At 37.6% G+C, this 22180-nt stretch overlaps 1 protein-coding gene across 1 annotated transcript; it reads left to right on the forward strand.

Moving 5' to 3' along the window:
- The first annotated feature begins 1738 nt into the window (after positions 1-1738).
- Positions 1739-8236, forward strand: LOC134856509 (uncharacterized). Its single transcript, XM_063872778.1, has 3 exons — positions 1739-2208; positions 3089-3209; positions 8137-8236. The coding sequence occupies exons 1-3, from the start codon at positions 2025-2027 to the stop codon at positions 8234-8236; spliced, it is 405 nt and encodes a 134-aa protein (XP_063728848.1). The 5' UTR covers positions 1739-2024.
- Positions 8237-22180: the final 13944 nt, after the last annotated feature.

Consider the following 22180-nt stretch of genomic DNA (forward strand, 5'->3'; position numbering starts at 1 on the left):
ATTCTATAATGTTCATAATTCTATCATAAGCTTTTTTAATGTCGTTCGAATTACGACTGAAATGGCTCTAACATGATACGTCACTTGGCCTTCTATTCAAACGGTTATTTGTGTTACCTCAATTTGCGTTGCGTCGGACCAAAAAGTATTCAACGTTTTCAGCTTGAAAGATTAGAAACAAAAATGTTTTCATTTACTTCAACCCACGCGGCCTCAATTAAGGTTCAATCGGAATCATATCAGTTTTTTAAATTAATTTGACACGGACTTTATGCTAAAGTCTCTGCTAGTAATTGAATCCAGTTTTTGGAAAAAGAGGTAATTTATAAAGCATTTAACAGTCAGAGATTTTACTTATCAGCATTTCTTCAATGCAAAGGGTGAAAAAATTTTGTAACGAAACTTTTTCGTACGCGGAGCCTTTGAAATTTTTCTTAGCTGCCATGTGGGTAAATGGTTCCATAAGACTAAGAGCAGAGAAATATGTGATCATTGCACGATTAAAATTACGAGGCCAAACTGTGAAATGGACAGGCGCACAATTTTGTGCCTGTATGTTCCTGGATTCCAGAGAGAAGTCTTTGAACACGTTTAGAATTTGTCGCAACAATCAACGGAAAGTAAAGAACAAAATAAGAACAAAGAAAAGGTCCTAGTTGTGGAATCCGCTGACAATGCACAAAATGCACAGTTTGGCCTCGTAATAAAAATTTTTTGACTTATATCAATGATTTTGTACAGGCAAGCTCACACAGCCTTATGGAGTTATTTTGATTTAAAGAGCAGTGTATGAACTCAAACTAGGAATCAAGATAGTTTTATTGCAAATTTTGATTGGAGCTATTAAACAATTTTTACAACTTCAACTTTTAGGAAAACTGAGCGTCGAACTACCAGAGTTTGCATAACTTTGAAGTCTATTCTCTTTTGTAAAAAAAATGCTTGGCTAATTAAGGTTGTTTAATGATTAAGTTATAAATTCAATGTTTGCAAAAAAATGTTAACGTGTTTAAATTTTCAAAGTGAACAGTCTCTTTAGCTCAAGATGGGTAATTCTCAAAATGAATAATTTGTAGATTTATAACTCTTGGTTTATTGAAATTCTTTTTGATTCATTTTTGCAGATTATATAGAAAAATACTTAGTGCTTGTGAATACATTTGCCTATAAAATATTGCTTGTGAATAATTTTGCTTCTTAATAATCATAATAATACTCATATTAATCAGAATCAGAATCATGATAATCATCATAATCAAAATAAACGTAAAAATTAGAAAAATCATAACAAGACTGCTCGTATCAGGGCGAGGTGCTCAGGGTTCCGAATGCCTTTTAAGATCTATGGAGCAGTAAAAACATGAAAAATTTAAAGGCAAAAAAAACTAAAATAAAAAAAAAATTGAGATTTTTTTGTGGAAACATCCCCCACACGTCATATTAAATACAAAATCATAGATTTTGCTCCTATTAACAAATTAATTATGGCATATAAACTTCCTTGATTGAACGAAATTGGAACCAATTCTAAGACGGAATAAATCTCGCTTACGCGTTATTAGCGTGAAATATTTCTCGCGTTAATTGTTCCAAATTGGCCAAAAAGGCAAACTTTTAAACCTCTCAAACTTCACAAAAAATTATCACAGGAGAAATATCTTTTCAAATTCAAGCTTAGGACAACAATAGCTTTCAAATGATATGAAAAAACTCCGTCAAAATGGCTAGTTAAAAATTCGAAATTTGTCTGAAGAAAAAAAAACCCACCCCGAGCACGAAAATTCCGTTACTTTCTTTAGGAAAGTCGGAACAAAAATGGGTTGTTTTCAAAAAAGAGACTGTTTGTTAGGCAATTGCTACTTTACATCATTTTGGTAGCAAGGAAATCAAAAATCCAGATAGGTATGGTCAAGTGAAGCCTTAATTAAGGGGTACAATTTCAAACCCCATAGGTGCTGAGATGTTTTGTCTATAAGGCTCTATTAGCTGTCCAAACTCAGGCATCGCCAAGGGACCAAGCAGACATGATGGCTATCGAAGGAGAAAAACTCGGAAAGCACTGCACTAAAAACATAATTACTGAGGAACCGATGCAATGTCAGGTGACAATTGAGGGGCTGGAAAGAGCCCAGCGCTACATTGTAATTATTTCCATCTACATTTATGACAAACTGCTACCGGTGTCAACTACTGATCAAATGGAAACCAGTTAGTGTTTATCAACTTGCAGCTATTAACCACCTATAACTCCCAACCAACCTCACGCCTTTCGCCCTTAAATAGAACCAAAATTATCTAATATATCTAATAGATAATTGCCTCAATATATTTTGAGGGATTATATATTTTGAGAGATTATATATTTTGAGGGATTATATATTTTGAGAGATTATATATTTTGAGGGATTATATATTTTGAGGGCTTTGGTTAATATTGCTCTAAAGCAGTGAGTTTTGATTAAAAACAGTTTTAGGAGCACTAATTCTGGTAAAAAAATTCTTTTTTTTTCGGTTTTATCCATTTATTAACAGTTTTTTTTTATTTCAGCTAAAATTATGAACTTAACCTGGAAGTGAAAATTAAAGGAAACTCCAACTCGTCTATTGCTTTTAAAGAGTTTTCAATCAACAACACTTGAACAAATAATAATTTTTCAGCAGCTTTTGATTCTGATTTTTCACTTGGCTATCGCAGTTGTCGCAGTCTGGAAAAATATTAATTGTAAAAATATTTCTTGTTTTCAGATCTTATTATCTCTTGATTATGGACGGAAAGGTTTGCCTTCAACCCTAAATTTTACTTTAGTCTTAGGTTAATTAAGATATAAGTTCCTATTTTTGGAACTTATGTTTGCAACCCACCAATATGAACCATTGAAGCTTCAATTTTTTTCTATGCGCAATAAGCGCAGTGTTTAAGCCCTGGTCAAAACCATATCAAATGCACCTTCTTAAACGCCCCCTGGCGTGGGGCCCAGTGTCCGAAACAAAATTAACAAAAATTCTGAAAACAACATTTGGTTGGCTCATATTTTGTGTAGGTTATCTTTTCTTTTTTTGCGACACCAAGAGGTATTTTTTACTTTAGTGGCGTTCAACAGCAGCAGCAACACTTTGCTACTTGTCATCATTATGGTTCCTGTTCTGCTAGTGATCCTCCTGCTAGCGTCAGCGGCTGCTGCAGTCATTTACAAGAAGACCACATCATTGTATGTATAAATGTGTCACAAAATTCCAGCTAAATTCAAAAAGTCAAGGATTGATATCATTGCAAAGTATTATTGCCTTTTTTTGTTGTATATAGTCTCGGAGGTCTTTAAGCATTTTAAAAAATTTTGATTAAAGACTACCAATTTCAGCTATATTATATTGAGAAAATAATATTAGCAGTTGGTCAGAATTTTGTTCAAAACATGAACTTGAAAAAAGTTCCTTTTAAAAGATACTTTTGCTAAGTTTCAGAAAACTGTGAATCAAAAATTTAAAAAAGCGGCAAACTTACAATTTTACCTCTAATCTGCGTCGCCATCCTAAAGAAACACGAAGTTGTTTTCATGATATAGCGACAGAATGATGAAAATTTTTTACCCAATAGGAATCGTTAGATATTCCTTTTGTCTAAATGTCTGTTTCACAAAACCACAGATATATCGTGCAATTGCCGTACAATTCGTGCAGCTATACAATGAGTATGTTGTTTTGTTTCTCATTTTTTCTAAAAAGTCGGTCGTAATTTTTTTTTTCCAATACGGGACTTCGATTTCTGCTTATTAGGAGTCAACGAACGTAAATCATACTCTTAAAAAGGTCGTGATTAATTTTTTGGGAAAATTTGAAATTATTTCACGCTCAAATTCGATTTTTCGCAGCTTATGACTTTTGATTTCTTTTAAATTCATTTTATTCCATTTGGTATGTTGTCATTCATAGAATTATTTTTTCTAGTTATTTTTTCAAATTGCAACAAATGTTAATGCAATATAGCATTGAAGTTGAAAGTATAGTTTAAAATCAGTATAGTTGCTTAGTATAAAATCAGTATATAGCCCAGCGTATAAATAGTGTGTTCTGGGGAGTTCGCCGTGGGTTCGATTCGCACCTAAGTGGTTTCAATTGAGAATCCTGTTTGAGCCGAACCTGACAGAACATAAATTTTTCTAGTTATTTCTAGCCGAACCTTTTCTAGTTATTTTTCAAATTGCAACAAATGTTAATGCAATATAGCATTTAAGTTGAAAGTATAGTATAAAATCAGTTTAGTTGCTCAGTATAAAATCAGTATTTATAGCCCAGCGTAAACATAGTGAGTTCCGGGGAGTTCGGCGTGGGTTCGATTCTCACCTACTTTTAACTTTATATGCGTAATGTTGTTGCTAATTCCGTGCAATATAAATTACTAAAATTCGCCGTTTACTGATTCTCTTGAATTAGGCCGATCCAGTTTCCTGTTTTTATTCGAGTTATAAAAAAGGCCAGAATAACAAAAGTGTTTTTATTGGGATATATCAGTTGGGACTAATTGGCGTTTTTATGCACTTCCTGATACTGCAACAGGTCACGCTCAATCTTCAGCTCTTCAACGGTTTCGATCATTTGAACTGCCAGGTGTTTTTTGAGGTATAGCGTCAGAGAATAGTAGCAGAACTGTAACTGGATCTACCTAATTTCCACCTACTTTAGCGCCATTTTTCAATCACAGCTTATCTATTTTTTCAAGCATCTTTTTTCAACCAAAATTATTTAGATCACTGGTTCTTTGTTGGTTTTATTTTAAAAAAGTGTGTCATTGTCTGTAAACAACCCAAAACAAAATTAGAATATACTTGCACGAATTTTGATTACACAAAACATTCTGATTCACAAAAGTTTGCTCGTATCAGGGCGAGACCCTGAAAGTCCCGAGTTTCCTAGCGGGTGATTAACAATGATAAAAAACTGAATTTTTTTATTTTCAAAGTTGGCTATTCTTCCACTGCCCCATGTAAAAAGCCAAGGAATCTTTTTAGAATTTTTTAAATTTTATTTGGATCAATTATCATGTCTGAACTCAATTAAGAATAACTTCGGAAACAGATTAAATAACCGAAATTGCTGTGCACCAATGAATACTTGGAAATCAATGAGGTTTTTTTGATTTGGTCAAAATTGTTTGATTTTCAAACACCAGTAATTTCCAGAAATTAAGCTCAGATCATCCGTATTTAGTTCCATGTTTTTTTGGCAGAAGGCTTACATAAAAACTAGAGTGGAAAATGAACTAAAAAACAACCTGCATAAATATTCTGCTATTTAAATATTCCAACTAACTAATGGATTTCTTTTGGGAAAAAGGGCCCATTTAAGTTGGCTTTTTTGCCAAAAAAGTCTAGACAAAAACTAGAAATTGATCCAAAACAAAACGTATATTCTGATTTAAATATTCGGCCAATGTCTCCAAGAATCAGAACAAATTAGCACTTATAAAATATACGTATATCGAAAATAAACGTTTAGAAAAACACTTTTTTGTAGCCCACTTTACTGAGTATAAAATTGCCAAATTGATGAAAGTAAAACTGCAAAAATCAAGGGATAGAAGAAAAAGTGTATTTGAAAAAATTAACAAAAAAATGATCTATAAAAATGGCTGCTCGGAAAAAGTCTCCTGTCCACGTCATCGTCAGATGTATTAGTGCTTCATTTTGAAAAAGACTTTTTTGATAGAACATCTAGTATAAATTAGGTTTTCAAAACCAAAGGAATATCTTTACCAATTGAATGGGTGTTGGGTTTACAAGTTGAGAAAAAAGGAGTTTCAGGCTAAGCAATTAAAACACAAATGGCAACAAGTGAAACCATTTTTTTAAAATCAAAACACAAAAAATTTTAAATTCTGTGCATATTTCATGCTATAAATCTCCTTTTTTTAAAAGAAAGAAATACAGGTTTCAAAATTTTAAGAAGTAATACAATTTATTACGAAGATTTCAAATTTTGGTTTTTGTTTTTAGGATCTGTAAACACTTCTGATCAAATACAACAAATAGCTATTGTAATCCACTAAATTCGGACAACGGTCACAAAAAATTTACTGAAATAAACTTGCTTCATCGACATTTTCCTTGAGCTTAAAAAAAAAACTAAAATTTGGGGCTTCAGGTCTCCTTGGAATTTAATCTTAGCGGCTTGATATCTCTAGTCCTAGCTGAAAGCATATGCCATCTGTGGTATTTCATATTCAAAATCTTCTGGAAGATTGCAGCTGCTTCAAACTTGGAGAAGTTTAATGATCTAACTTGCTAATTAAAATGTTGTTTTTTTTTCTTATAGCACAGTTTTTGTTTGTAGCATTCAGCGTTCCGCCATCATAACAGCAATAAAATTTCCAAAATTTTCCAGTTTTATGTTCCATCGATGCTTTTTGTCTCCTTTAATTTTTCTTCGGTAAAAAAAACGTTTATTTATCATGAAGATATCAATAAAATAATTAAACTTTTCCGGGCTCAATTCAATCACTAAAAGGAAACACTTTGAAAAAACGTTTTGGATCGACCGTAGAATCTCCCCTCCCTAAGTGACCTACTGTAAACCCCCCTAGTCACGTCGTAATTTTGAAAAAAAATGGTTTCGTTTAAAAAATCTATTTCAAACAAACGCGTAAAATGCACTTTTCGAAAGGAATACGTATTTTTACTGTTAATTAACTAAGTGAATATTAATATCAAGTTTTGAATAAGTTTTTGTTTGGTTAATTTGATCACTTTAATTTGCCATCAAAAATGATTTTGAAAACCATTATTTTGTCCCCCTAAATCAAAACTTTCTTTACTGTAGATTTCGTTGTAGAATAAATACGAAAGGCAGGTCTTGGAAGAAGTTGATATAATCTCTATTATTTTTGTAAATTTTCAGCTTTTTTCCAGACAAATGTCAATTTTTCAACTAGCCATTTCAACGGAAATCCTTATATCAACCGAAAAGTATTGTTGTCCTGGGCCCAAACTTCAAATGAAAATCAATTTCACTTGCATCCTTTTTTTGAAAAATTAGGGGGTTTAAACATTGCCAATTTGGCCAATTTGGTGGTGATTAACGCGCGATGTATTGTAAGTTAATAACGCAAACGCGTATGCGGATATGTAATCCGACATAAAAATTTTTCCAAGTTGAGTTGATGCCGGCCATTTGATCTCTTTAACACTTTGCCAAATGTTAAATGTATTACTTTTTGCTTTACATATCGTGTTGAGAGATGAATTTAGAAAAAAAAATTACTTGGTTTTTGAAAATTTCATCTAATTATTCTAAAGCAAACACTACTCCGTAGACCTGAAAGGACAGACGAAGCATTCAAGGTGCTGCCCTGATACGAGCAGTGTTGTTGAAATATTCATTTCTATAAGAATTGTCAGGTATCAGCAACTGAAAACCAAGTGAAATGTCAGAAGAATTTGTTTTCTTGCTTAAAGCGATCTTTCTAAGGCGACCAAATTTCAGCTTTTTGCATTTGAGTTTGCGACTTACTTTTTGAGAGCTATCCTACCTCGTTTGCTTAAAACAGGAAGAAAAACTGGATCTAGTTAATAGACCGAATAATGTAAATTTATTTTCAGCCAATCAGAAGTTTAGTATTCAAAAGTCTCAACTTATTCAAAAGATTTAATACCTAAAAGATGCTGATTTTAAAACATTGAAAAACAAAACAAAAAGTTTGTTTGGTATCTGCCCAATTTGTACCGCAAATTTTGGCTGTACTGTTAAAATTAATCTTCTGCTATTTTCGATTTCGGTTTCATGCAAAAATTATCTTCCGAAAAGAACCTCGAACAACTTTGATTGCCTACAGTTTTTTTCATATTCCGTTCCCTCAATCATGAGAAAAGTGAATCCATTATCAATTCAATGTTAACAAATTTGTCTCGTTCAGGTAGTGACCAAATGTAAATTGGCAATTAAGAAAAAATTGGATATCCCATACCGGCATTTCACATTGCTTGATGTTTCTATGTCCGTTTACTAAACAAGACTTGAAATATGCAAAGTGTGATGCTTTGATTTTGAAACTAATTATAACGAACGGCATCTAAACCTAGTGGTCTGGCCGGGTATGAGAAACACTGTTGACCCTGAGCAACGAAAACATTGCTGAAGTTTCAGGAAAAATGGAACAGAAGGCAACGATGATGCAGCAAATCACTACACATCAACGGACAGGTATGTAAAGCAGCACACAGTATTTTATCTTCTGAAAGAATGATTATCCGTGGTTTTGCCTAAATAATTCTTGCCATTGTACATTGCTTTCTACCAAGAGCTTTATACGTTTTTTTTTCACTCGGAAAACAATTAAACTCGAAATACCTTTTATTCTCAATGTTTTGTCGCTTAAAATCTGTTTTAAGACGTAAAATCAATGTTTTCATCTGCTGATATTTAACAATACTCAAACTATTAAACTATCAATAATCATCAAAAGCAGTCGAAGAGTTCTAATGAAAATTAAAAAGCGGTGCTAATAACTTATACGTCTTTTGAAAAGAAGGAGGCAAACAAAACTTTAATCATAAAATCATTGGCACTGACGGAAAGCAAAAAAATTTCAATCATTTAAGGAGCAAGCCTGTAAAAAAATTCATTAAAATTGGCAGTGTCCAAATTTTGCAGGAAAATTATTGACAATGAATGTTGCAGCGCAAATGTAAATGTGCGAGAGTATAAATGCATATAAAAGTAAATACATACAGGGACAGTAGCCAAGCGTATACATGGTGCGTCCCGGCGGTTTTGGCGCCGGTTCGAATCCCGACTAGGTCATTTCCTTTCTAGAACTCGAATGTGCACCGAACTTGATGGGATGCTCCGTAACCAGGTTCGGTCCCCCCAAAACCCATTTTAACCGTCTTTTCGCTCTAATTTGGTTCAGCCTTGGTTAAGGCTGACCTTTAAAAAGAGCAATTTGTCTCAAGGACAAATACTGGCCATTTTTGCAGCTTGCTTTGAGTTATGCAGTTTATTGTGGCCGATGTTACCGATGATAAAGCTTGTTAAACATTATAAAATTATCGTTATATTTTCAAATTTCCGTTATATTTCCGGAGTTATTTTGCCGAGAAAATACTCATTAATTAAAGTGTTTAAAAACCGTTTTTTTTATAATCTTGGAGATTGACGCGCACATTTTGGCGCCCCACAAGGGACCGTTAGTGCCCTGATTGTTGATAAGTTGCCGACACGAGCTTCAACGAGGGACACAAGGGACACGAAGTCCGAAGTTATTCACGAAGTTATTCACGAATCTCTACAAGGGACCTTCGTCGTGACGTAGACAGGGTGCGTAGTTGGGAAGCCCCGGTCTTGCAGCTTTTGGAAGCCGCGGTCCCAGTAGTGCAAGAGTGAGAGAACGTAACCAATGTGGTGACATTTGCACTCTCGAGTCATTGACAACTCGGAACCTCAAACACATTTTCTCAATGAACGCCTCGTTTAACTTCTCTTTTGGCAGCAACTTAATAATATGTCCAATCACTGCGTTGAACTTTGACCTCTGACCTTCACCCTCCTTATCTGCGTCATCTTGGGCTAAACAACTATCCATATCATCAGACAAGGGGTCAACTGCAGACGTTTTGTGTGAGTTTGAAAAGTGATTGCTGGACAATTTCTCTGCGGCTGACCAAAAAACAAAGAAAATTTGACAACCCGAAACCGGTGACCGCCCAATCTCCAAACTGTAAGAAGTTTCCAAAACTTTTAAAACTCAAATTGTGCAATAAAATTACATACGGTGTCTTATTGTATATCCCAACTCAAAGCAAGCTACAAGTGGTATTTTTTCCCGATACCACAAATTTTTGGGTAATTGTGAACGGATTGAAAATCCAAAACATCGGATCATAGACAAGGGGTACTAGACTAGTTTTTTGGATTGGTTTGCGAGTCGAACCTGCTGACCAAAATTTTCCGAAAAATTTTGGGAAAAAACTAAGAAATTTCCAAAAAAATCGTCAAAACGTCCCCATAATTCTGCGAAACTGTGCTGTAACATGACACCAACCTTATGGTAAGTGGTCTGGTAGCGAAATATCAGGCAAATAAGTTGAGTTTTTTCATCCTCAGGTTTTTTCCGCGTGTGTTGTTGGAACTTAACCGATTTGCCTGATTCTCCAACCCCATTGGTAAACTTAAGGTTTACAACGACTTGATACCTGTTTGCATCCGTTCGCTTTTCAAAACATTCGTTTCGCAACGACTGACTAAGTGGTCCGGGACGGTAAAACTAAGCAAGTTAAGTTGTTGTCTTTCATCCTCAGGTTTGCTCCGCGTGTGTTGTTGGTTTTCAACCGACTTGCTTAATTCCCAAACCTCTTGGTAATTCGTCGAGCTACTAGCCGATTAGTAGTGACGCACCGTCGTACGATCGTTCAACAAATTTCGTAGGCCGTAACATCATCCTAAGTGGTCGGGAGGTGATATTAAGTAAGTTAAGTTGGTTTTATTCATCCTCAGGTTTACTCCGTGTGTGTTGTTTGATATCAACCGACTTACTTAATCCCCAGCCCCATTGGTAACTTTACTCACCGAAAACCGTTCCGAATCGCCCCGCAAACGCCCGATAACGTTAAGTATAGTTTGAGTTAAGTATAGACCCTAGAGCCATGGATGAGAACTTTCAGAAGAGGGTTCAAAGGTTATTTGCGAAGCGAACCAAGCTTGAAAATGAACTGTACAAGTGCCATGAGATTATAATTGAGAACATTGAATGTCAGAGTCGCTCATCAAAGATTGACACTCAGATTCAGAATTGCAAGAGCCTGATAGAGACTGCAGTTGAAATAAATGAGGAATTGATTAAATTAGCTTCTAAAAGTGTTGATCCTGATAAATTGATACCAGCGCAGGATATGTGGCTTCATACGGTTACATCAAGAAACGATACAGTTTTACAGAAGGCTGCATCATATAAAACTGGCTTAAACGTTGAACCTGAGGAAACAGAGCTTGACAATGTTTCAGAATCGTTAAGTACGATCGTAACAACACAACCACAAGATTCACATGAAGCAGATGCGCGCTCTAAGGTGTCGCGGTACAGTAGTCGACATCATAAATCAGGTTCGCATAAATCCAGTCGCTATACCGTCGCGCAGTCAAAAACATCAACTGAGAAGAGGCGAGATTTGGTGGTTTTGAAGAAGCAGCAGGAGGAACTTGAGAGACAAGCAAAGGTGTCATTGAAGTTGAAAGCGCAGCAAAATAAAATAAAAGAACAGCAAGGTAATTTAGAGTTGGAAGAACTAGCTGAGGTACACCGCAAGAAACTGGCTGAAATTGAGTTAAAGGAATTCGAGTTGGAAGAAGAGCTTTCTGCAGCAAGTGAGAAGATAGGAAATGCTAGCGTAACACATGTTGACCCACAACGTACTGAACAATGGGTAGAAAACGTTGTCACTGAGCAAGAGCAGGCCGAAGTTGTTGCAAGCTCAGAGCAAAGTCATCCAGTAGTCGAGAGTTCCACTTTGATTGCTACTGATGTTTTGCAAGGGGTTGGTGCCGTCGTCAGCGGGGGTGCCGTCGTCAACGCTGGTCAAACCACATACAGTGAACCGGGAGGCCACAATAGGAATCGAAATCAGGCTCAGAGATCAAGTTTGGTCCAATCGCGTCTGTCATTGCACTCAATCGAGAACCCATCTAGTTTACCACAGTTCGTTGCCTCCAGCTCAAACTTTGTTACTCCACACTTAGCTTCAACACCTCATGCTGAAGTTTCGCAAAATCACAATCTGATACCACAAGCAAGTGGTAGCATTCCCGCTTCAATGCCCTTTGGTAATCCCACCATTAATGTGGCACCGCCTTCTGTGTCGACCGTTACTAATCCAGTTTCGCTTCCGGCGAGTCAACCTTTTGTTCCTCCATTAACCGTTCCGATTCCCATTTCGCTTCCGATTATTCAACCATTTGTCCCGTCAACCGTTCCTATTCCCTCTGTGCTTCCGGTCAGTCAGCCACATTCCGGCCCCGTTTCAACTGGGTATCAGCCGCCTGCAGCGCCATCCCATCAACCTATAAATGTTCCAAACAACCCAACAAGTTTCTCAAGTGAACACTATAACCCGTATAGCAGTTTGTGGAGACCTGCCGCGACTGCGCAAACGATGCCAGTTCCTCAATACTGCGCACCGCCCTCAAACGTTTTCTCAGTGACAACTCCTGTTGTTCCACCAAACACCGTAGTTCCTTATGCAAGTTTTGGGACTGTGTTTTACACCCAGCCGCAAACTCATCCAGTTGTTGAAACAGCGCATCAAGGTTATCCACCTACATATCCTGCGCCCACTACGGGCCCGTCTTACGTGCCTAATAGCGACGAACAACCCATCTCGGCGAGAGAGTTAGCAGACATCATTCTGCATAGCCGCAAAGACCGTCTACCGGAGTTGAAATTGGAAGTGTTTGATGGAGAACCACTTAACTGGTATGAATGGTTCGGGCAGTTCCAAGCAACAGTTGATTCGGCTATGCTAACTGATGATGAAAAACTCAAATATCTGAAAACACACGTTAAAGACAAAGCCAAGAGTGCAATTGCGGAATACGGCTACAGTGGAGTGTTGTATAAGGATGCTCTAGCAACTCTCCAGAGAAAGTTTGGGCAACCTCATGTTGTAGTTGGTGCACATTTGGATAAGTTGAAGAATTTTCCCGCATTGAAGATGCACAACTCTGACCATGTTATAAGTTTTTCTGCGGTGATTTCTGGGCTCGTAGCTGTTTTTAGGTCTTTGTCGTTCAATGACGACTTGAAAAGTGTGAACCTATTAAATCAAGCCGTCAGTAAGCTTCCTCCAAATCTAAAAGAAGCATGGTCCATGCATACTGTTAGACAACATTGGCAGCGATTAACATTGCTAGACTTCAACGATTGGCTTAAGAATAAGGCAGAAGGCCATGAGCGATTGAAATCTTTAGTCAAAGTCGAGCAGCCAGTTAAACAAAAAGTAGTTACAAAAGTGCTTGCAGGTAACACTAAGGTAAGTTCTAAGGATGAGAAAAGTAGAGAAAAGACAAGGTTTCCTCCATGCTCGCTATGCAAAGGGCAGCATGCACTCTGGAACTGTTCCGTGTTCAAAGAGAAAAACGCAACACAGAGGGCTAAATATGTAGCAGAACAAAAGCTCTGTTTTTCTTGTTTACAAGGCAACCATACCTTCCGAAAGTGCCAAAAGGCAAGAAAATGCCCAAAACAGGACTGTGAGAGCACTCACAATGTGCTTCTTCATGGAGCCGAGAAAGTTTTCCCGCCCAAAGAGGCCGACCGATCACCATCGACTCAAACTAATACAAACACTACTTCTGCAAACAACGCAGCTTGTGTTAAACCTTGTGAGGGAACTGCAAAAGGTATTCTTCCCGTTGCGTTGGTAGATGTGTCCTCTGGTTCGGAAAATTCGAATGCACTAGCACTTTGTGACACCGGTTCCACTCATTCTTGGGTTTCCGCGGCACTCGTTGAACGTCTGAAATTAGTTGGCACGCCCGTAAATGTTACGACCGATGGTTTTAACTCAGCCAAGGTATCTAAAACTCAACGAGTTCACTTGAAAGTTTCCGCAAAGCCCAATGAAAGTGAATTTTCGTTTTCGTTTGTCGCTTTCGTTAAGCACAACATGTATATAGGACCCGATGTTATAAACGTTTCCGAATTGCAAGTCAAATACCCGCAACTAGCCCCGTTAAAGACGACTGCGTATAATTACAAAGAGATTGAGATAGTTATAGGACAGGACTTCTATCATGCGATAAGACCCCTCGAACATGTCTTCGGAGATGAACTTGACTCACCGTGCGCCGTCCGACTTCCGATAGGTTGGGTCATTAGTGGTCCGTCTCCTGATCGTTCGTCCTTAAATTCTTCTTCCTTTAACTGCGTTACGGACGATACTTCTCTGACCGACCAAATCAAAACTTGGTATGAGTTAGAGTCGTATGGTGCGTTCAAGCAAGTAGATGCCCGTTCCGCCGCAGACAAGCGTGCTTTGTCGATCCTAAAAACTGAAACCGTTCACGATGGTGAGCGTTACACTGTACCGATGCTGTGGAGTGATAATGATGTTAGCTTGCCTAACAATTATTATTCTTCATTAGCCCAATTAAAGTCGTTAGAGAAAAGATTAGATAGAGATCCGTTACTTCGCGAGAAGTATACCGAAACAATCAGAGAAGATATAAGTAAAGGATATGTCATAACCGTGAACCCGCACGATCCCAGCTCACGAGCCGAACGTGAGTGGTATCTTCCACACCATCCGGTTTTGAACCCGAACAAACCCGGCAAGGTGCGCCGTGTGCTCAATGGAGCATCCAAATTTCATGGCACTTCCTTAAATAGATCTCTCTTGGTTGGCCCGGATCTCCTTCAAAATCTTATTTTTGTTCTGTTGAGGTTCCGTCAACACAAGTACGCCGTCTCAGCGGACATAGAAGGTATGTTCTTACAAGTTGGAGTACTTGCGCGAGATCAACCGTCTCTCCGTTTTTTGTGGCGGGAGGACCCCACTTCAAGTGTGGTGGTTCACCAATACACCCGTCATATTTTTGGCGCTCGTGATTCGCCAACTTGTGCGAATTTCGCGCTACAAAAAACTGCTTCTGATAATCAAGCTGAATACCCCGAAGCCGCTTCAGCCGTTGTCCAGAAGTTTTACATGGACGACTATCTTGACTCGTTCGAAAATACCGCTGACGCTCTTAGCCTAAGTAAAGACTTAGTCGCAATGCTCAAATTAGGTGGGTTCAACCTGACAAAGTTTGTTAGCAATGTACCCGAAGTTACAACCGCTCTTAATCCGGACAACCGCGAGTCCAACCCGTCAGTTAAGGATATTTGTAAGAGTCCAGACCAATCGTCGCATGTTCTTGGTCTCAGGTGGGATCATGTAAAAGATACCCTAGTAGTAAGTAGAGGTGTTGATCGACCACTAGATAAAGCAATTACTCAACGCACCGTGTTGAGTTTTGTTTCCTCAGTTTTTGATCCAATAGGACTGGTAGCTCCATATACTGTGAAAGCGCGCCTTTTACTAAAAGACATATGGAGAATCAGTGGTCAAAAGTGGGATGATGATCTCCCAGAGGAAATTAAACAGCAATTTCTAGATTGGCACTCAGGACTTCCACTATTAGGTACTCTGGCGATACCTCGTAGCTACTTTACCGAACCTTTCGACCGCTGTGAACTTCACACGTTCGGTGACAGTTCGCAGGACGTTTTTTGCGCCGTATCGTTTCTCCGAGCCCGACTTGCTAAATCGCAAAAGACCGAGTTAGCTTTTGTATTTGGGAAAGCCCGTGTAGCGCCTATGAAGATGCTCTCCATTCCCAAGTTAGAGCTTCAGGCTGCTCTGCTTGCGACTCGACTCAAAGAAGAGATTTTGAAAGCGCTTACTTTCAAAGTAAGCAATGTATTCATGTGGACTGATTCTACCACCGTTCTCCAGTGGCTTAACTCGTGCAACAAACTTCCTGTGTTTGTTGGAAACCGCACTGGTGAAATCTTGGAGTCCACCACCATTGATCAATGGAATCATGTACTCAGTGGCGATAACCCAGCTGATACCGGCACACGAGGGATTTCTTCGGAAGCCCTCAAGGATAGCAGCTGGGTTAGAGGCCCTAGTATATTGAGGACATGTGATTGGCCATTCAAGCCGAACACTGATGTCATCAAAAAGATCCAATTAAAAGGCCCACTCTGTGACATTGATACATGCCTTGAGACTGCATCTACGTTTGTTGTTGATGCTTCATCTGAGAAAGCGCCGTCGATCCGTCTGTTTAAAAATTGGGATCAATTCAGCTCAATTGTAAAGTACAAACGTGTTTTAGCGTTTATGCTTCGTGTGCTACCATCGCATAAACACTTCCGTACAAAAACGCTTGAAATAACCGACCCGTCCGAGTTAGATATTGCCGAGCAGAAACTCATTTATCTCGCTCAGTCCGAATCATTTCCTGCCGAAGTGAAAATACTTCAGTCCGATAAACTGATAACAAAGAAAAGTCGGATTGCTAAATATTCTCCGTTCATCGGCCCAGCTGGCATCCTGCGTTCAACTGGACGTATCAGCCGTCTTGTTGATACCGACTTTGATAGCAAACATCCAATAATACTGGATGGTCGACACCGAGTTGCTCATATGTTGATTAGGCATATGCACTTTCAACATGCACATCAGGGGTTGGATTACCTGCGTGCTGTCGTTCAGTTGAAATACATTGTTCTGAAGTTGCGCTGGTTACTTGGGAACATCGAAAATACTTGCATAACATGCCGTAAGCGCAAAGCAAAAACAGTTGTGCCCATTATGTCTGACCTACCAATTGAAAGACTGGGTTACAAGCAGCCTCCCTTCTCCAACACAGGTGTTGATTACTTTGGCCCGTTTCAAGTGCCAATACGCCGAAGTACCGAAAAGAGATGGGGTTTCCTATTTACCTGCCTCACGACTCGAGCAGTTCACATCGAGTTGGTTCCATCTCTCGATACTAGTTCCTGCGTCATGGGCGTAGAGCGATTTATTGCAAGGCGAGGTACCCCCAAAACCATTCTTTCTGACAATGGCACGAATTTTGTTGGTGCTCAAAAGGAGCTCCTATCCTGTGTCCAAAATTGGAACAAAGTCGCCCCGGCCGTTTTCGTCCACAAAGGCGTTAAGTGGAAGTTTAACCCGCCCAGTGCCCCTCATCACGGTGGCGCCTGGGAGCGGCTAGTGAGAAGTGTTAAGCGAGTGTTGTACGACATATTAGGCAGCAGGAGATTAACTGAGGAAGTTCTAGGAACAACGCTCTGCCTAGTTGAACAATTACTTAACGCAAGACCGATCACTCCGGTCAGTTCCGATCCGCACGACCTAGAGGCACTCACCCCGAATCACTTCATTCTCGGTCACAGCGCAGCTAGCTTCCCGTCGCTAAGTTTCGAAGAAAACTTTGATCATAAAAAGCGTTACGCCAGAGCACAATCGTACGCTAACGCAGTTTGGTCACGCTGGCTGCGTGAATATGTACCATCTCTCAACAAGAGAGCAAAGTGGCATAATGATTCGGATGTCACACTGAAAACCGGCGACTTGGTTTGGGTAGTCGAACCCGACAGCCCACGTGGGCATTACCCACTCGCCCGTATTGCTAAACTACACTACGGCAAAGACGGATGCGCCCGATCCGCCGATATCAAAACTGTTACGAGCGAGCTGACACGACCGACCGTAAAACTCGCACCTGTTCTTCCGTCTTTAGGGGCGGAGGATGTTGCAGCGCAAATGTAAATGTGCGAGAGTATAAATGCATATAAAAGTAAATACATACAGGGACAGTAGCCAAGCGTATACATGGTGCGTCCCGGCGGGTTTGGCGCCGGTTCGAATCCCGACTAGGTCATTTCCTTTCTAGAACTCGAATGTGCACCGAACTTGATGGGATGCTCCGTAACCAGGTTCGGTCCCCCCAAAACCCATTTTAACCGTCTTTTCGCTCTAATTTGGTTCAGCCTTGGTTAAGGCTGACCTTTAAAAAGAGCAATTTGTCTCAAGGACAAATACTGGCCATTTTTGCAGCTTGCTTTGAGTTATGCAGTTTATTGTGGCCGATGTTACCGATGATAAAGCTTGTTAAACATTATAAAATTATCGTTATATTTTCAAATTTCCGTTATATTTCCGGAGTTATTTTGCCGAGAAAATACTCATTAATTAAAGTGTTTAAAAACCGTTTTTTTTATAATCTTGGAGATTGACGCGCACAATGAACTTGGATCATCAATATGAATTGAGTAAAGCTAAGTGCAAGCAAAAACTATATTTAGGATGCTTTTTGCCTTGTTTTAACAATCAAAATTTGTTTTTTCAATAAAAAACTTGTTTTTTTTTGTAACAGTAATGCCCGCATTGAAGTTCCATGAATAAAAATTGATTAAAATTGAGTTTCCTACTCAGTGTTCACAAAAGTGAAAACAAATCGATTATAATCAATAAAAAATGGATTATAATATTACTATTTTTTGAGGCAACAAAAATCATTTTTTCATTCATTTTATTCTGTTTTTTTTTCTTTTACTTTTGTGGACACTGACAATGAAACTACATTATAGTAGCTTTTATCCACTTTGCTGAGATGCAAATTTCAACGCTTATAAAATCTTTTCTACGTTTTAAACTCGCATAACTCACTTGATAAATACAGAATTTCTTGCAAAACTTTGCACGACGCGCGAATCAAAATAATGTGAAAAAAAAATCCGTTTCAAGGTGATTTCCTACTTACTATAAAATCCATTATAATGGATTCCAAATGAATTATAATGCATTTTGTTTTGGCGAGAAAAAATTGGATTTGAATCCTTTTTAGTCCGATTTTTTTGTCTGAACGTAACACGGGAATCGATTATATTTACATCATTTTAGTCCACGAGAAACTATTATAGTTGATCTTTTTTTCACTTTTCTTAAATGCGAGTGAAGTTAACAATTTCAAGTTCTAATAATACTTCATGCAAATTTTGTCAATCAATTGATCTCAGTATTCTTCTGATTACGCTCGGTGTCCGAATAACGACTTAGTATCCATTAATCAAGCGTAACTGGGGCTAAGGAAATTAGAAGACAAGGAAATAAATTGGACGAAGATAGTAACAGAATTTAGATGATAACTGTAAATAATTAGGATATAAATTAGGTTATTGAAGTCGCGGTTGGATAGTTTATGCATTTCAAAATGTACTTTTTTTATAAAAAATTTATTTATGGATTACATTGTTACATTGATACTTTCGATCAATTCGTTAAAAATAATCCTTTTTTTGTTTTTTTTTGTAGCTTCATTCAAAAAAAATGATAACTCAATTTCTTATTGTCTAACTTCAGTTAGATACGGTCTTTAAATTAGCTTGTCGTCTAATTTTTTAGGTCTCACTGAAACTATTTATATACGCTGTTTATTGTTTGTTTGCTCAAAACTGAACAGTAAGAGGTCGAGCTACCTATCAGTTCCCATTTTCTGTCAGTGGTTAAAAAGAGGTTTATGAAATTTCAATAATGAACCCCAGAAGTTTTTTGTTCTACATTTTCGCTTCAACATTACGAGGTCAAAATGTGCACTGGATAGGCGCACATTTTTGCGTCTGTATGTTCCTGGATTCCAGAGACAAGTTTTTAGCATGTTACAGTTTGATCGGAACGATCAAAGAGAATAAAAGTACAAAATAAGAACAAAGGGAGCGTCTTTGGTGCAGAACTTGCTTACAATTCACAAAATACACAGTTTGGCCTCGTAATGAACCCTTTGTTAAAAAATAAGCATCCAGCAGGTACAAGATTTGCCTTATAGTTTTAGCGGCACAGACTTAATGAGCAAGAAGCTTGCCTAACCTGACCTATTTAGTGGTGGAACATTTGTTCGGAAATGGCCTTCGAATTTTCGCCAAACACATTTGAACAATTGTCGAACAGTCGAATATTCAGTATTTTATTGGGTTTTCTGTTCTTGAAAAAAATTGAAGATCAATATTGCTTTGAAAATTTTTCATTTTTCTTGCAGAGTATTTTCATCTTCTCTCGATCTCCAGTAAGTTTTGGCCTTTTCTTGGTAACAACGCTTCCAGTAGGGCTGAAAGCACGCTCAAACGGGTTAGTCGAGAATGATATGCCTAAAATTGTTTTTGCCAGTTTCGGATACTCAATGTCAACAACTCAATAAGACGCTGTCAAGTAAGATGCTGACCGAATTTTCGCGATTGCTTAGAAAGTTTTCTTCGAACGAACAATTGAACGTTTGGTAGCATCACTACATCATCACTAAATGCATGCAATCAGCAAAGTAAAGGTTGTAGCGGTTATGCTGAGCGAGTTTGAGTGAGTTTGTGTATATCAAAACAACACTGCTCGTATCTGGGCAGAATCCTGAATTTTATACTTCGGTAAAAAAAGAAATAACCAGGAAGGAAAAAGTTTTTTCTTGCTTTATCTCTTCGTTTTATCCTGTCATACGCATTGAAATGGATAAATTTTGCGACTGCTAACGTATTAATTGAATCAAATTACTTGCTTCAGCTACAAAAGGATCAATTGGAATCACTTGATTCTCCGCTTGCGCTTCAAGGGAAGCAAATATGTCACGCGTTAATATCCCAATTTGGACTAATTTAGTTGTTTTGTAAGCTCCATAACTTTGCAGAGAAAGGATTAACAGGCAGAAACATTTCTAAGATTTTCTCGAGGGTGGTGGCGGATTTCCAAAAAGTGTTTGAAAATTTAGTCGAACTTATTTTTTAATGCCAGCCAAATTGTCTTTTTTAACTATCCTAAATATAAATGAAGACCATACTTTGACCAATTTTTTTGCACTGCAGTCGAATTTTTGAAAGAAACAGGACGAAAAGGCGTTTTTAAGCACTTTTCGGAAGCTTTGCCGCATTTTAGGAGGAACCTAAAGAAAACAAAAATGGCTGATCTAAAAGCGAACCAAATAGGGGAATTTTTCTGATGTCAGGGAGTCAAATTGTCAAAATTGGCTAATTGAAAAGTCGAAATTCATTATGAGAAACAAACAAACTTAGCAAAACTATTCTTCAAAAGTAGGAACAAGTAATTAACAAAAGCCAACTATAATCTTTTTCGATTACTCGGACAATTCAACCTTTGGGATAGTAATTTGCTGATGGTGGTTGAAAGCTGGCACTGCATATGGTAGAAACAGCTTCTAAAACTCAAATATGTTTTTCATTTCCTTAATTAGAAAATTTTTCGTAAATTGTAGCCCAGATTGATTATTTTCTGAAGATAAGAAAAATTTTGCTGACTAAATCAAAAATACACTATTAAGACGGGTCATTTGATTTGATTCAAAATTAGGGAGGTAAGCAGGCTCATTTGATGCAAGAATAACTACAATTGACCCTGTTTACCTCCTTAAATTTGAACCAAATCAATTGACCCATCTTAAAGGTGTAATTTTTAAAGTTCTGCATTACAAAACGCACCATAAAAAGGCTGGTGAAGTTTCAACCAATTTTTGTCCTTATCATTTTTTGGCCAAATTTATTCGGAATAGAAATTGTGTTTTATTTTCTCCGGTTGTTTGAATCAGATCAGCACTATAGAAGTTTTTTCAGCACTAAGTTCAGTGAAAATTAATTCAATCGGGATAACATGCGTGATTAAAAAAAACAATACAACTCAATGAATTGTATCATCAGAATTCGGAAATTTTTGCTGCCTATTGCAACTTGAATCATTTCAATAACCCAAATGATTGTGAAATGAGAGAAAAATTATAAAAAACAAGTTTTGAAAACACTCTGAAGTTGAAGAAGTTCTGTTTTGAAAAAAAAAAATTTAAGAGTTGTATCTCAATTATTAAGTCACTACATTGAAATTATACTAGCTTTTTGAGCCAAACCCGCAAAGTTAGTTTTTCGCAATCAAAAATAAAACTAGAATAGGTTTGAATCAGAGGTCAAAAATCAAATTGAATTCAAAGCGAAGAATGAAAAACGATCAGTATATAATTTCAAAGGTTCTTCAAATTGTGTTCTTTTTGGATGTTTTAGTCAATACAATTATCCGTATGAAGTCTCGGCCCCAGAATTTGGATATATTAACTCACAAAATGACGCAACCAACTATGAGCTCCATGCAGCCGAGTATGTCAACCCAAATTTGGCGGCACCTGATTCTGACGTCATGCTAAATGAATATGCGAACCCAAATTTGGATTCTGATCTTGGACCCTCTACATTTGAACCTCTATTTCCAGGCGATTATACCAACCCAAACATGGGCAGCATTGAACTTGAACCAAGGAGAAGCATGAACATGCCTACCATTGATGACTAAAATTGAAAAGAACTAAAAAAAAAAAGAAAAAAAACTAAAAAAGAAGACAAATTTTAGCACACGCAAATTCTTGCGAAATTTACAGGTTAAATCAATGGCACTGGAATGTGTTTTGATAGATCAGGGTGTAAAGATAGATTAAATCAGAGAAATTAAGTCACATTTATGACAATAATTATCAATAATTTCACGTTTTGACCACTATTGATTTTTCTGCTTGCATCACAAAACCTAGAGCAACCGAAGCGACCGCTTTTGTGTTCGTGTCCTTGAAATTGAACGCAAACTTTCCCAAATTTTCTTCCCAA

This window comes from Symsagittifera roscoffensis, unplaced genomic scaffold, assembly GCF_963678635.1.
Source record: "Symsagittifera roscoffensis unplaced genomic scaffold, txSymRosc1.1 SCAFFOLD_90, whole genome shotgun sequence".
Taxonomy (NCBI): Eukaryota; Metazoa; Xenacoelomorpha; order Acoela; family Convolutidae; genus Symsagittifera; species Symsagittifera roscoffensis.

Bases quoted from the DNA above. Each gene is read 5' to 3' on its own strand.
- LOC134856509 (XM_063872778.1), top strand. From the start codon at position 2,025: ATGATGGCTATCGAAGGAGAAAAACTCGGAAAGCACTGCACTAAAAAC. The intron at 2,209-3,088 runs GTTAGTGTTTAT...TTTTTACTTTAG, and splicing joins TACTGATCAAATGGAAACCA to TGGCGTTCAACAGCAGCAGC. The intron at 3,210-8,136 runs GTATGTATAAAT...CTGAAGTTTCAG, and splicing joins TACAAGAAGACCACATCATT to GAAAAATGGAACAGAAGGCA.